Here is a 17,097-nt window from a genome sequence, read left to right as displayed (position 1 = left end):
AAAGGCCAAGGAAAAGTTGGAGGGAAGGAATCGATAAGGAAACACTTAGAGGATGATCTATGGAATGATATAATGAGACGGATAACTTTATAAACTGATGACAATAACGTTTTGTAATTTACTAATCGGATTTCGTTGCTACTTGTTACTAAGTGTGTGGTACTTAGTGTGCTATGAGTGACATATCAAACGCGTATATTATATATTTAATTTATTTAAGATCTATAATTTAAAAAATGTATTGTTTATTCTACCAAATGCACTATAAATATTTTTTCATGTATGTACTAGATGCATATTTGACGAGTATTAAGCAACTACAAGTTATCTAAGAACTCATTCAAAAATAAATCTATGCAGCGTCATTTATTCTGGAATATTACTTTTACAAACTAAAAATAAACATACAAAATTGAACTATACTTTATTTGGAAATAAAGAATAGTACAGTTTTTAGGACAAAAAAAACACAAATTACAACGGGAATATTCAAAGCACAATACACAATACAGCACAAGACTTTAAGGCTTTGCTTTTCTGTGCCACACTGCACCAGCCTGTTTTCTTATGTCATAGTCCCATCTTAAATTTGGCCCTCTTCATGGTCTCTTAGCCCCTATTGGATACCATAGTGTAATTCTTGTGGACCATATATTGTCAGTTCTTCTCGCTAAATGTCCCGCTCAATGCTATTTTAAAGATTTAATTCTTTGGATTTCATCAGTCATCTTGGTTTTCTGTCTGATCCATTCTATTCTGTTTTTGTTATACCTAGCATGTATCGCACCATTGATCTTTGAGTGACTTTGATCTATTCGTGTCCAAGTTTCGCAGCCGTATGTCATGATTGGTAGTATACACTGATCAAATGCATTTTTCTTCAGTTGGAGTAGCATCCTGCATTTGAATATAACTGCATTTTTACCCAAAGATCTCCAAGTCAGTTTCATTCTTCTGGTGATTTCTGGGAGTAAGGAGCCAGATTTATGTATTAATTGTTTCAGGTATACATACTGATCTACTGTCTCAAGTGTAGTGTTATTTATCATTAAATATTCGAGATCCACGAGCGCATTGTACATGGTTTTTGTTTTTGTCAAGTTCATTTTTAGGCAAACTTTAATGCTAGCTGGCTTTAGATCATTTATAAGTTCTTGTAGTTCTGCAGGATTATTAGCAACCAGAACGCAACTGCAAATTTTGGATGGCTGAGGTATTCTCCATCAATGGATAGGCCTTTGTTGTACCAGTTTATTTTGCTAAATATATTTTCTAGAATTACAGTGAAGAGCTTTTCTGCTATTGCTTCTCGTTGTCGGACGCCTCTGGTAGTGGAAAATTCTGGAGTGTTTTACGGTTTGCCAATACCTTGATTGTCAAAGCTTCTATTCCTGCATCGGGATATATAGAATCAAAAACCTTTTTGAAATCTATAAAGGTTAATGCTAGCGGCATTTAATATTATTTAGCTCTATTCATTACTTATCGAAGCGTATAGATATGATCCAGGGTATTGAATCCACTTCTGAAACTAGCTTGCTCTCTTGGCTGTGCAGCAACTAATGCATTTGTTAATTTGTTGTTGATGATCTTTGTGAATATTTTGTATATGCTCGGTAGTAGACTTGTAGTTTTTGATATCCTGTTTTGCTACCTTTATTATCAGCGAGAATTATGTTTACTGTATTCCAGTGGTCTGATATGAAAAACTATGTCTGTTATGATTTTCCAGGTTTTTTGCCAGCCTATTTATGTTGTTCCACTGTTATGATAGCTATTCCAGCTGTTTTACCGCTTTTTATTTTTGTAATTGTGGATTCTACTTCTTCTGGAAGAACTTCTGGTACATCTTCTTGGTTACTGATTGCTTTTTTTAAGTGTTTTAGGGGCATTGTATATTTTTTTGTAGCATTTTGTCACCAGTTGTATTATTTCATTTCTGTCTGTAATTCTGGTGTTTTCGTTTGTTAGAGCAACGATTTGCGCCTTTCCAATGATTATTGCTTTTCTTGTTTTCTTTTAGCTATTTTGGTTTTCGATTGCATTTTCTGCCAGTCTTTTATTATATTATTTTTTTATGTGCTCCTTAATACTTTTCCTTATTGCTTATTGTCTTACACAGTTCTGTGTATTGTATTGTCTATATGTTGCTACTTATTTTTATTTATTTTCTTTGTTTTAGCATTATTTTGGTTTTATTAGACAATTTACTATATTCATTTTGTTGTTGCGGGCCTCTGATGTTTTTGGCACTATGAAGGATGATTTCCATTAATTGAGAGCTGTCAATTTGGTCATGACATGATTACATAGATTACATTGTAATCTTTCATCAATTGTCCTTTAGTAGTGATCTGAGTTTTTTTAGGTTGTTAATATTTATACCGGTTATTGTTGGTTTTGTGATTAATTTTATTTTATCAAAAGATATTAGTAAATTAACTAGTATGACAGATCAAAGTACTTGAGAACTTGAGTACTGAGTACTTAGGATATGTGATGAGAGGGCAAGAATACGCATTATTACAACTTATTATGCAAGGCAAAATCCGAGGAAAGCGAAATGTGGGAAGACGAAGAATATCCTGGCTTAATAATTTAAGGGAATGCAGTAGTGCAGAACTTTTTAGAGCGGTAGTCAACAGAGTCCGCATAGCCATGATGATTTCCAACCTTCGATAGAAGATGGAACTTAAAGAAGAAGACAGATCAAATATCCAACAATGACTAGTTTAATCACCTAAATTACTTATATGGAACAGATGACATAAAAGCTATAATGGTATTTGAAATCATACCTAATGAAAAATGTCGAGATTTAGACCTGCAGAAGTCCTGTATGAATTTAAGGATTGGAAAAAAACTCGTCCAAGAGGAGCAGAACTGGACCTGCTGTTGCGATCTCCCACTTCACTGCTCGAAACACCGCCATCAGCGCGTCTACCGGACTCTTACCCTAGCATAATCCATACTGCCTTGGGGACAATTCGCTAGATCTCTTTATTTCTCTTATCTACTTCTTCAACCATTTTACATCAACTCCTGAATGTAGGTCTCTTTCAATTGCTTCGATCTTTTTCTATCTTGCGCCAATATAATCCACTGTTTGACTGGCACTGCTCTTATGAAATTTACCCATCTCTTTTGAGGTCTTCCACTAATTCTTGTCATCCTCCTTTGTCTCCATTCTAAGATTTTCCGAGTCCACCTGTTATCATATCTGGCTATGTAATCGGCCCAGCGTTTCATTCTCTTGTTCTTATATTCTTATCGACTCCTTCTATTTAAATAAATATCTGTCTCCCTTTGTGCATGTCATTTTCTATAACAAATGGTCGTAGGATTTGTAGTTGCGTGCTTACTTTCATAAATTTCGTTTTTTTTTGGTATTTATTATTAAACCCATTTTTGTAGCTGATTCTTTTAATGCTACATACGCCTCTCGTAAAGCGTTTTCTGTTCTCCCAACAATATTGATAGCAGTAGAGGCAAGGATTTTTACTGATTTATTAGTTAAACCAATAGTTACTGTGACCTACCAATTGAATCAATAGTAGGTGGTATGTGACTTCGCATTACTGTTTCCAGAGCCACATTAAACAGTATACAGAAGAGAGGGTCTCTCTCCTGTATAAGCTGATTTGGTATTCTTAGCTCTTTCATTACTTTGAACATTTCTCTTCTATTCACAGAGTCGTAAGCTGCTTTGTAGTCTATCAATATGTGATGAGTATCAATGCCGTATTCCAGTTTTTTTCTTAAATTTGTATCATGGGTTTAAATCTGATAAATTGTCGATTTACCACCTCTGAAACTAAAAAATATTTTCCTACTATCCTTTCTGCATATGGTGCGATACGGTGACATAGTACTGTGGAAAATATTTTATACGCTGCATTTAGAAGCCTAATTTCTCTGTATTTAGAGCATTAAAAGATATCTCCTTTTTTGTGTATGGTGCAAAGTATTCGTTTATTCCAATCATTGGGGAGGGATTTCTGTGTCCATATTTCATTTAAAATCTGCTATAATGCCATTATGTTATCATGACTACTTTTTTTTTAAATAGTTCAGCTGGGAGACTATCTATTCCGGGTGATTCGTTTCTGACTAGTTTTTTAACTGAATTTTTAACTTCAAGAATGGGTGGTGCTTCCTTTTCTTTATCGTCTGTTTCCCTTACCTCATTTCTTTCGTCTTCCAGGTTTTCTACTTCTTCCTCTATATTAAGTGCCTGGTTAAAGTTTTCCACCCATCTGTTCAATACATCTTTCCTTATTGTTAGTTTAAACTGTAAAAGCATCAGTTTGTTAAATATATTGTTTTGTACCCCTTAAAATTATGCCAATTTAAACACATAAACAATTAAAAGAATTTTAAATCCAAAAACAATAATGCGTAAAAAGTGTGTAGTCGTACGTTAATATAAATATGTACATTTAACATTTGTTTCTTATCAGGGCCAACTTTTTTGCTCACTTAAACTTTAAATAAATATTTTTACTGTAAAATCCGGTCATGAAGAGATTCATTTATGTCAGTTTCAGCTCCTATAGTTCAAAGAACCAACAACGATGATATAAACACGATCGTACTTTTGAGTTGCAATATCAAGAAAAATAATAATTTAAAAGTGCATTTATACAAAACTTGCCATGGATAATAAACCTGTTGGATCGAATGATTACTCTTATACAGAGGACGAGAAAGCAATGATGGATAAAAATTTTTCGGAAGACAGTTTACCGTTAAAGATAGAAATTGAAGAGAAAAAGCGAGATACGTTTTTCTTGTTATTTATGGTCATAGCAGGTAAGTTTTTTAATAACAAATAAGGTGTTTTACTTTGTTAAATTTGGTCCAAATTTTATCTTGCACTGCTAAATATTTGGGTAACTTCCTAAAAGGTCCAACTTTTTAAAGTTTTATTTCTTTGCGGGCATATTTCTCTGCTCTGTTTGTTTTCTAAGATCCATTTAAAAATTAGGAACAAATTTTAAAATTAATTTTCTGCTTGTTTGATGATGATTGCTCAAAACACATCCAAATTTACGCAAAAGAAATATATTTAAAATTCGAAATATTGTGGAAAAAACGTGTAATGTTTGGAACCAAGTGGTAACATTCATCGGTTTCGAATCATAAGATTTTTGAATATCTGCTCGAATTTTACGAGGGAAAAGACCAGTGTTCAAATTACATATATATTTTGAACGCTAACCATTCTTTAGCGTTTCTCCAGTGGTTGAACAAAACTACCTACTAAATATATAAATATTTTTGTTAATTTTACAAAATGATATGCACGGAAATTTAAAAAAAGTAGACTAAAATAACTATAATTATATTAAATAATTTGTAATTGATATTTTAAAATCTTATTTTCTACACAATAAAATAAAATATTGTAACAATAAAACACTGAAATCTTTGTTTTCAAAACTTCTACAAAATTTATTATAAAATCTTATCACTACAGCTGTTTCGGTGGATTGCCTTTCTCAAGTGATTTATTTTTGGCATGCGTTTAAACTTTATAGTCTTTAATGAAATAGGTTAAGGAGGGGAGAACTGTTTGTCTCAAGTTGGTCATTCAGAATTATATCTGTATTTTTGACGTGACAACGTCTTAAATTAGGTTGTGGCTCGGAGTCATTTAAGAAAAAGTGTAACACCCGCTCACGTCTGTTACAGTGAGTCGCCGAACGAGAGAGAGGCCCGCCGGACCGGCGAATGCCTTGCGTCTCTCTCCCACTCAAACATGATCGGTCCGCTGCGCGCGGCACTAGAGAATTAGGCGCGTTGAATCGCTAAAGTTGAAAATCGTTGAAAGTATCGTCAGCTGTGTCTGTAGTGAAAATGTGGAGTGCTTAGATTCGTCATTTACAACAACTACAACAATAAAGGTAAATAATTGTACACTAATATTTCATTATCGTAAACTATGATTGATTGATTAATTGTTAGATTGACACAAAAGTTGAGAAACTGAGTTTATAGGTTATGTCATACTATTGACAAATGTTGATAGTGTTAAGTAAATTATTAGTTTAAATCACTCTGCAATCAATCGTAATTCAGTCGATTGAGAAGAAACAGCGCGTTTCAACTGCAAACAACTATTGTGCAATTTAATAATATTCATATCAATAAATATTCTACCGAGAAAAAGACGTTGTCACGTAAAATCTTCGCCCGTAAAACCGACTTTACAGGCAACCGATTTTTTTAATTTGTTCATTTCCATAGATTCTAACAAAGATAGCTTAAGGCGTTTATTTTGAATGTGAATTTGAAGATCGTCATTAAAAGAATGATTATGATCTAGAAGGTGAAGTGCGTATGTAGAATCTTTTTTTCTATTATTGAAAGCCCTTTTGTGTTCTGCTATTCGTTTATTAAAATTTCTACCAGTTTGACCGATGTAAGTTTTTGGGCAGTCGCCACATTTAAGTTTGTATACACCACTGTGTAAGTGGCTTTTTATTTTGGCTCTTGTTGTTTTTAATATATTTGCTTAAGTTGTTGTTTCTTCTGAAAGCTGGTTTTATTCCCTTCTTTTTATGTGTTTGGCTATTTTTGTTGATATTTTGCCTGTATATGTAATTAAGCAGAAGTTACTGGGTTTTTTCTCTGGTGGAGGAAATACTAATTTCAGAGCTTTCTTGTGTAGTTTTTGATTTAAAATTCTATTAATTGTTTGTATCCATTGTTTACGGCTGTTTGCTTAATGATATTTAATTATGTCTCGAAGTTGTATTTTGACATCGGAATTTCTGTTAATATATATAACATACTATGATAGGCTGCCAGATTATGTTGTGTGGGATGGGATGATGAATTGAGTATAGTCGTGTCAGTTTGGGTAGGTTTATGAAATATGAAGAAGTCATGTTTTAAGTCTGATAATTTATAAATCTAAAAAATTTATGGATTGATTTTGTTCTGTTTCTATTGTAAATTCAGTATGACTATGAAGTCAATTAATATACGATAAAAATTGGTCGAGGTGCCTGTTAGTTCCTGTGAAATATACCACTACGTCTACGTATCTCCTTCTTCTTCTTCTGGTTCCTATCCGTTTCGGATGTTGGAAATCATATTGGCAATCATGACCTTGCTCGCTGCGGCTCGAAACAGCTCCATTGAGGTTTTCTTAAACCATGTTCTTAAATTCCGTAGCTATGATATTCTCCTTCTACCGGGTCCTCGCTTACCTTTTACTTTACCTTACACTATAGACTGCAGCAGGGAGTAACGGTGCTGATTTCTCATAACGTGTCCCAGATATTGCAATTTTATGCGTTTGATCGTAAACACAATCTCTGGTTCCTTCTTCATTTTTTCTAGAACTTCCTTGTTCGTGATCCTTGCTGTCCATGATATTCTCAGCATTCTTCTATAAAGCCACATCTCGAATGCTTCAAGTTTTTTAATAGTGGTGTCTGTAAGCGTCCATGCCTCCGCCCCGTAAAACAACACAGAGAAAACATAGCATCTCAAATGTCTCATTTTTGTATCTAGGGATATGTTGCGACTTTTGAAGATAGCGCTCATTTTGGTAAAGACCGTTCTTGCCTTTCCTATGCGGCACTTTATTTCCTGTACATTGCTCCACTGTTCGTTTATAATAGTTCCCAGGTAGCAATACTGTTTTACTCGCTCTATCTGCGTCCCATTAATGTATAGATGAGCCCCATTTATATTCTCCTTGCTGATAATCATTTGTTTCGTTTTGTGGGTATTAATGTTTAGTCCGTACTGTTAACTGTACTCGTTTATTCTGTCTATTAGCCTCTGAAGTCCCTCTAAACTATCTGCTATTACCATGGTGTCGTCGGCATATCTAACATTGTTTACTCTTTCACCATTTAGAAGGATGCCTTCGTCTATTCCGTAAAGAGCCTCGTTAAAAATTTTCTCTGAGTACATATTAAATATCAAATAGGATAGGATACATCCCTCCACGTAGTATTTTTATGTGATCTGTTTTTTCTCCGTTAATTATCATGTATGCGGTCTGATTCCAGTAGAGTTCTGAAATTATTCTGAATTCTATTATTGTTTTGAAATCTTTGTCTCTAGATGATCCATAAAAATATCTGATAGCAATAGGCTTAGAGGATTACCCATTATAAGTCCTGCACTGTTATTTGTATATATTTGATTATTAAATTCAAAGTAGTCCTGGTTTATGAAAATTTCAAGAAGATGTAAAATTTAAGATGTAATGATTCGATTTGTAATATTTTGGTCTAAGAGGTTTTTTACTAGAATAAAAGTTTCTGTAGGTGGAATAATAGGAAAAAGACTTTTTACACCAAATGAAATTAATCTGGAGTTGTTAGGTAATTGAAAATGTTGTATTTTATTAACTAGGTAGTTCTATTGTATTTTTTATGGTAAATTTAGGTGAAAATTTAGTGTGTTCTAAAATAATCTCTACCAGTTCTTTTGAAAGTTTATATGACGGAGCTGTATAAGAAGAAACTACAGGTCTTATTGGGTGATCTGGTTTGTGTAGTTTAGTAAAAGAGTATAATTTAGGAGGCTGTGGGTTCATGATATTGAGGTATTTCTGTTCTGTTGGATTACCTATTGATTTTGAATTTTCTAACGCTAGCTTAATTTGTTTTTGATACTTTTCTGTCGGATCTTTGTGTACTGTTTCAAAATTTTGATTATATAAAAATTATATTGTTTTGTTATTATATTCTATTTTATCTATAGTAATAGTGAACCGTTGTCTACTTTTGTAAACACTATGTTGTTTTCTATTGATTAATTTTTAATTGAAATGGCTGTTTTATTCTCACTATTCACTACACACATTCTGCAATAGATTTTGCAATTATACTTTTTTCGATTATGTTAGCAGTTTTTTTTACATTTTATACCTAAATATTCTAAAGTTTTCTGATTATTATGTTGAGACAAGTTCTGTTTAAATCCATTCTCTAAAAGTTGCATCTCGCTATTAATAAATTTAATTAGGTATCAATTAAATCCATCAATTAAATAAACTATTTGTTAAACATAATAACAAAATATGATTTCCTATTAATAAATTATTTTAAATATACCATGGTAAGACAAAAAAATTAAATATATATGAATGAATGAATTCATTTATTTAAGATTTGATAATCATTAATTGTTTATAAAAAATATTTTATTAATTAAAATGTAAATGAACTTTCACTGTGATAATCAGTAATAATAACAAAATATTATAGGAAATGTTGATGTTTTGGGTAGCTTTTTTTTCAAAAATTGTTTTCACAAATTGCAATGTTTATTTTTTAAGTAATTTGATGACTAATTGCGCATTTTTATTGTATACTGAATGTTAATGATTTTATGTATATGTATATATATATATATATATATATATATATATATATATATATATATATATACATAAAACACCAACTTTTTGGGTATGCAGCGGAAGACAGAACAAAGAAGTACTCTTTTTAGTTGACCAAGCTTTATGAATAGACTGAAACACTGGGATAAAATTTCTGCAGTATGTAGCATTGATTATGGTATGTTTATTGAGATGATAGAGTTCTTGTTTAATTCCACTTGTTTTTCTTTTAAGAACAAATATTATAAACAAATTTTTGGAACTCCTATGGGAGCTAGTATCTCCCCAATTCTGGTTACATATGTAATGGACAATCTGTCGGATATTGTCCTCCAGGTTGTTCCTGTTAACGTTCCTTCTAATAAAAAGTATGTTAATGAAATTATTATGTTCTGTTATGATAATAACATAATAACATTATTATGTTATTATGTTATGACTGAGCTCTTAGACATTTTCAATAGCTATGACCCCTTCATTCGTACTCTTGAAAAAGAAGATCAAAACCAATCTGTTTCTTTCCTTGACACAATATTCACTGGAGAACTGGATAACATCATTACAATTGATTGGTATACTAACAAATTTAGCTCTGGGAGATACATACCTCAACTACCATTCATACCACAAGTCAAGCATGAAAGTGAATCTAGTAAAACAAATGACCACAAGAGTTTGTAAACTGGCTGACCCTGTTTATAGAAAGAAGAATCTTAACATTTTTTTACAATTGCTCCTAGACAACTCTTACCCCGAATCGTTACTCAGAAAAATCATCTTCAAGACATCCTCTGTTATACTTAACACACAAGAGAACCCTCCCCAAAATATAGGTTCTATGAAAGTTAGCTCTGATTCCCATTCACTGACTAACACTATTTCTAAAATCTCTTTTGTATCACTTCCATTTATTAAATATGTCACTCCCAAATTGACCAGAATTTTTGCTCAATACTTACCAATTTAAAAATTGCTTATAAAAGCACGCTATTTGTGGGATCTTTGTAGTCATTAAAAGACAAAATACCAAACTCAGATAAAAGTGATGTATACAAACTTAGTTGTTTAGTCTCTAAAGGTTCCTATATAGGTCACACCCCCCAAAAAGTTTCCAGACGTTTGACTATTCACAAAAGTGACATTAGGTTACACCCTGATAGATGTTCCCTAGCCACACATGCTAACGCAACAGGACACTTTCCATTTTTCGAATGTAAAAATCCTATCCACGGGCAGTAATTATTCAAAAAGATTACTTCTCCAGATAGCTTTTATTTTTCAAGAGAAAGAAACCATTAATAAAAAGACAGATACTAACAATTTGAGCAACTTATACTCATTATTGTTAACTTTAAATAACTACAAATCTATTAATAAAGATAATTCAGAGGCAATAATAAAGTTTCATTATATAAGTGATATATAATATCTCTTCTACTTCATAAAATAAGTCTTTTTGCCGCTTCTTTTTTAGAAAATCCAGCGCCTATCAGGTATACCAATAACTTTACATATATTGTCATTCTCTACGTTTTAAAACAAAAATTTTTTTTAGATAGTTTTCGCTATTGTTTGTAGGAGCTAGATGAGCTGTTCATAAGACCTTGACAAGTAATCTTAATTAGTGTAAGATACAAAATAAGTTTTTATTCTGTAATTTGTACTAATTCTGCTTCTTGTAGCAACGATTTGCGAAAACTTGGCCAATTAAAAAGAATACTTCTTTGTCCTGTCTTGGTATATATATATATATATATATATATATATATATATATATATATATATATATATATATATACATATATATATATATATATATATATATATATAAATATATATATACATATATATATGTATATATATATAATATATATATATATATATATATATATATATATATATATATATATATATATATATATATATACAGTGATGAGTGCCTTAAGACGTATTTCCATTTTTTAATTTCACATAAAGTAAAAACTGATTGACGACAATAAAGCAAAAATGTGAATAAAATAATTTAATTAATAGTAATTATTTAATCTAAAGTTTTAAATTATTAATCAAGAATAATTTCTTCTATGATGTGAGGATTTCATACACTCTTGTCACGGAATAATCAATATCCTTCGTGGATTAGTGGTAAGAACTCGACACAGACGTCGCAGACGATTAGAGTTCAAAACCCACATGTGATTTTCTTTTTTTTTTATTTTTTTTTAATAATATAAAATTATGCAGAGATCGTTTTGCTTAAGTAAAAATTCTACAAAATTAAAAAAAATATTCTCTATAAATAACGATGTTCTCATGCAGGCGCTCAGGCATAGAAAAACCTTCGGTTGTTCTCTGGTTCAGGGTTCAAATCCCACATGAAGGTTTTACTTTTTTAAAAATTTAAAATTATGCAGATATTATATCGTTTTGCTTTAAATCACTAGACATTTATTTCAGTTTTTATTAGAAGTGTTTGTAGTAAAACATGAAAATCTTATTGAAAAAACAACGTCGTACTTTCGAAAATAAAGTAATAATTCTTCAAACATAAAAGAACGTTCTAAATAAATGTACTTCCAAAAATATTTAAATAGGTAGAAACTTTATAAAAATAAAAAAATTATTCTAATGAAATGTATTTACAATAAATATTCGAATAAGCCTCCATTAGCAGCATAACAATAACCCAATCTATTATAAAAGTTTCGTCTAACATTAGTTAATGTTTCTGGACTAATACCTCTCATTGAATCAGAGATCTTTTCTCTTAATTCTTGGAGAGAATTAGGCCTATCGTCTTCAATTCCATATAGCTTGGACTTGATATATCCCCACATAAAAAAATCACAAGGTGCAAGATCAGGTGATCTTGCAGGCCAAAAAATATCTCCGTGGCCACTAATCAATCGATTAGGAAAAGTCGCACTGAGATATTCACTGACGATGCGAGAATTATGTGCGGGACAACCATCGTGTTGAAACCATATGGAATCGAAAGGTATTGGTAAATTACGAAGGGCTGGGAAAATTTGATTTTGCAGAAGTTCCAAGTATTTCCGCCCAGTCAACATACCGTCTATAAAAAATGGACCAATGACATGATTCCCTATTATGCCTCCCCAAACATTTACTTTTCGAGGACGCTGGGTACGAGCGACATAAATCTGACGAGGATTTCCTCGAGACCAATACCGAGCATTCATTGAATTGTGACGGCCCTGCAATGAAAACGTACATTCATTGGTGAACAAAACGTTCTCTAAAAAATGTTCATCTTGATGTGACATTTCCATTGCAGTTTGACAAAATTCTAAACGTCTATATTGATCCCCAGGGAATTGTTCGTTGGATTTATGAAGTTTATAGGGACGGTATCCATGTCTTTTCAAAATTTTACCTACTCTAAATCTTGAAATTCCATATTGTTCTCCGAGACGAGATGTTGATCGGGTAGGATTTTGCTCAATACTTGCACAAATTAAAGTGTCCCTTCGTTCCAAATCTGGATTTACCTCCCTTCGTCTACGAACTCCTCTTGCAATGAATACGGATCCATAAGTAAAAAAATTACGTATAATAGACTGAATTGTTGATCGTGCTGGAGCCGGCCTATTTGGAAACATATTTACAAATTGTTGTCTAATCATGTTGTCTGATAATCCATTCACATGCCAGGCAACAATTTGCACTTTTTCCTCGACCGTTAAAACCATTTTCACGAATTGTTTTTTCAATAAAAAGTTTCTGTTTACCGTGCACAAACACTTCTCGGTATGTTATTATTTTTGATGGCTTGATGATTTGGTTAGCTGTAAAGCAGGCAGCTGTTCGCGCGCATCCATTACAATGTTGTTAATTGTTTTGAAAATCATTACACGTACAGAGGAATTTATATTAACACTGAGAATTTAGTGATGGATTTGGCATTAAACAGTCTTAACCGGATTATTTTGCAATCACAACTGAAGACTGTAAAACTGAAATTGAATTTGAATTATTTTGTATTTCTATTTTTTAACATTGGAATAAGAATAAACTGTAAATAATGAGTTTTTCGAAAACTTTTTACCTAATATGTATCATATTTTCTATTATTTTTTGATTGAATAAAACAAAAATTTTATCCTTGGTGTGAATTGAACCTCCAATCTTCTTGTCACTAGACCACGTCTCTAACTATTCCGCCAATTCTAAACAGAATAATTGTTTTCGGATTGAACATACCTACCTTTATTTTAATCAAATATTTCAGTTAAGTTATTTTTATTATTAAATAAACTTAAAGATTTATAATTTAAAATCGCTAATAATTAATGTTTTTTACTATAATATATCTTAATTTATTCAATCATTTATTCTAACATCAGAAATTATTAAAATAAAATATTTTCGAGGTTATCCGTATAATTATGACTGAAGTGAAATAGCCACGTCAAGAACTAGCTTTATCTCATACTATCTCACAACTTAATCTGTCTTCTATCCTTTCCGCTATTTTGCTGGATGATAAGGCACTCATTACTGTATATACATCCTCCCATAGTAAGTAAGCAACTAATTCATTATATGTAAAAAATACCTAATAACCATCATTGTAGCTTTCTCTGTAATCTAAGGTTTCCTATAAACTTCCATTCTTCAGATACTAGAGTTCTACCCACATATCTCTATATTTATTATAGTTTTCTTAATTTCGCTTGTCCAGTAAGTCTTTCCAGTTTTCTGGATTTTGTGTATAGCCAGATTCGATAGGCTTTCTTTTAAGTATTTACCAACTCTATTATTTCTTGTGATCATCATTCCGCATCTTAATTTCGTACTCGTAAAAAGTACATACAAACTAAAAACTTTTTTTTGTAAGCAGGTTGGTAACCGCGCTAAAACCTTATTTCACTAGGTATAAAGATAGAAAAGCAATCAAAAACCTTTTTACGACAGCTCATATTGAAGTATAAAAAGGTATAGCTTGCTAAAGTAAAAATTGTTGATACCCCTTTTCTGAACTAGACGTTATGTTCTTCTTGTATTATGACATTTATTCCTGCAACTTCACAATATGGGTCATTATCCACTGGTATTTCCGTCGTCTTCAAACCTGGTACTAGAATCTGTGTGAAGGTTATTTAAATGTTAAAGTAGAATAAAACGATCATCATCCTCTGCCAATTCTACCAAGAAAAGCTGTAGTGATGGATTTTGCGTTTATTAAATTGTAATACCTTGTAAGTCAAAACTAACTTTGGTAAACAAATCTGTTAAATAAGCTATGTTCGATTTCCATCCGATTGAGTTTTCCTTCAAATCGGAATCTTTAGTAACCAAACAAAACACTTCCAAAATCTTGCCAAACCTAATCCTTTCAAGAGCAGTACACTGGCTCTTGAAAGGATTAAGCATGAAGGAGTAATCTATAAAACTTCTCGTCATTTCTTTGACACAAATGAAGAGATTCTCATGTAATCTGGCATTTAATTTAGCCTTTAGACTAATTAAAGAGATTTATGTAATCTGGCATTCAGATGTTTATACAGAAAATATTGTCGATCAATCACGAAATGAAATGCAAAATTATCTTTCACAACGTTAAATATTGATTAGCCTTTTGTGTCTGTCGCCAAAGTTTTAGCAAAGAAAATTTTTCTTCTTGGAATTCTTGGTCCATAACAAAATGAACATACGCTATATAGATCACTTTCGGAATCTTTAAAATAGATCAATGGAATATCCTTTACGTTTTATAGACTTACTTGAAAACACAACTAGGGGGATATTTTATGAAACCTTAATAAACAAAGACTGCCATAAAATAAACATTTAAACTTGTGGGTAGATAAAGCATGTTACGATATGTTTTTTTGTATAATTAGTTGCAATTTTCCAATTATATTAGAGAAAAATAAAAAATATGCTTTGTAATATGCTGACGGGTATTTACATTATAATCATAACATTGTAGATATTTTTGGAAAATTTGGGGTCATACAGATTATTTATTAGGTCAATAAATATAAAATAAAATATTATAAATGAAGAAATAGGATATAGTACATTGGTTCCGGGAAGTCTTAGTAAGTGAAATACATTTTAGCACTTCTTGATTTGTATAATCAAAGTTCAAGAGCTTCTAACCTGTTCATCACTGCTGAGCTCAAGGTCTACTTTTTGGTCCCATTTAATCGAATGGACTACACTCCAGCAAAGAAATAATAAAATGAGTCATACTGTATAAATTAGCAGTCTCTTTAAGTTTTACGGTGAAGAAGCGTGTCAGTAGCGAAGAAATTATTTTTTATTTAGCGTATGGAATATTAAGAACACTTAAATAAGTTCCTTTCCATTTTTTGGTAAAATTTTCTCAGCTCTATTGGCTTACTTAGGTCTTGTTCTTGAAGTTCTTTGTTCATATTTTCTATCTTCTTTATGTTGCATCAATAAATATGCTCTGCTTTTACTCCTGTTATAATCTGACAAAACAGTCATTCGTTCTTGCTCTTCTTTATTTACCTTTTATGCCTAGTAATTCTTGAGCTGCTTGTTTCATGATGTTTCTGCAACCTCCCTATTCTTCATTTATATTTTTATATTTTAGTCTGTGTTCTAGTTTGGTGTTTATGTTTTGTTTAAATTCTCTATTTTTGTTTGTAGTTTTGAGTCCTTCTGCATTGTATTATTTATATTTAGAACTTATTTGCTTTCTTTTTTAAATATTCAAAAATCCGGCCCTTATCCTACTTTCGAACCAGTAGTGATTAGAATTCGTATTTGATCCTTTGTTTCAAATTTGTTATTTCTCGAGCACCAATTTTTTTTTATTTTGTTGGGATACTTTATCATTCCTGTTCCATACCATGCCCGTTAAACGTTTAATTTTTATTCGAGTTCTTCCTTTAACGGTTTTATTAGTTTTTTTATTGACGCTTATGAAATGAAAGTATTTGCTTCGTTGATTCATTTGTGCTATTTTTATTTTGCTATGTAAACACATTTCGACTTATTATCAATACATTGATAAATTCGGTTATTAAAAAGACTTCTCGGTTATTTAACACTCAAGAGAATTAAATTTTTCTCGGAAATAAATTTCGAATCTTGATAATTGCGTTTCGTTCTGTTTACTGCCATAAACATAATACGTAGAATCAATTGCGAGGAGTATTGTATTTGTAACAATATAATTCATGATGGGCACGTGATTTCGGATACATTTCAACACTTACGGCGCGTGATTTCGGATGACTAATTTCATTTAATATTTGCCAGACTATGGATATTAGCATTTTAAAATGTGTTCCTAATAGCACCAAAATTTTATAATTTCCAATTTCGGCATGCCATTTCTATTCTTGTTTTAATGTCTGTTTTCCTTGTTCTCCTGAATTTTAGCGGTTAATAGTTCTTTCTTTCGGTTTGTATTTGATTTTTTATTTAATATAATGTGTAGTAATAATAATATATTTTATTGACCTTTTGAAGGTAATTTCACTTATATTAATTTATATTTTATAATTTAAGCATAAATGTTTGTAACTCTGCAAATATTATGTTGAATTCCTAAGTCACAATAATTAAAATTGTTTCTCTGCTTGTAAAGATTAAGAAAATCCACAAGGAAACTAAGTTCCTGTAGTTGGCTGTATACCATATATTAAAATTTTTTTAATAAAATCCTTTATAAAAAGGTATATAAAAAACTTACCAACTTATAACTTAATCTTTTATTTTTCCTA

The 17,097-nt window shown here is 31.3% G+C and overlaps 1 protein-coding gene across 4 annotated transcripts in view; it reads left to right on the top strand.

Moving 5' to 3' along the window:
• Nucleotides 1-17,097, top strand: part of LOC140447493 (facilitated trehalose transporter Tret1-like) — a 31,698-nt gene that overhangs the window by 9,326 nt on the left and 5,275 nt on the right. For 2 of the 4 annotated variants that reach the window (XM_072540177.1, XM_072540175.1), the window contains exon 2: nucleotides 4,548-4,812. In XM_072540177.1, coding sequence (XP_072396278.1) covers nucleotides 4,656-4,812 — 157 coding nt within the window. In that variant the 5' untranslated portion in view covers nucleotides 4,548-4,655. Of the gene's footprint in view, nucleotides 1-4,541; nucleotides 4,813-17,097 lie in introns of all 4 variants that reach the window. The other 2 variants (XM_072540178.1, XM_072540176.1) reach the window with 1 other exon arrangement.

Source organism: Diabrotica undecimpunctata, chromosome 8 (genome assembly GCF_040954645.1).
Source record: "Diabrotica undecimpunctata isolate CICGRU chromosome 8, icDiaUnde3, whole genome shotgun sequence".
Classification (NCBI taxonomy): domain Eukaryota; kingdom Metazoa; phylum Arthropoda; class Insecta; order Coleoptera; family Chrysomelidae; genus Diabrotica; species Diabrotica undecimpunctata.
Note: the sequence above shows the minus strand (reverse complement) of the source record. Positions and strands in the feature narration are given on the sequence as shown.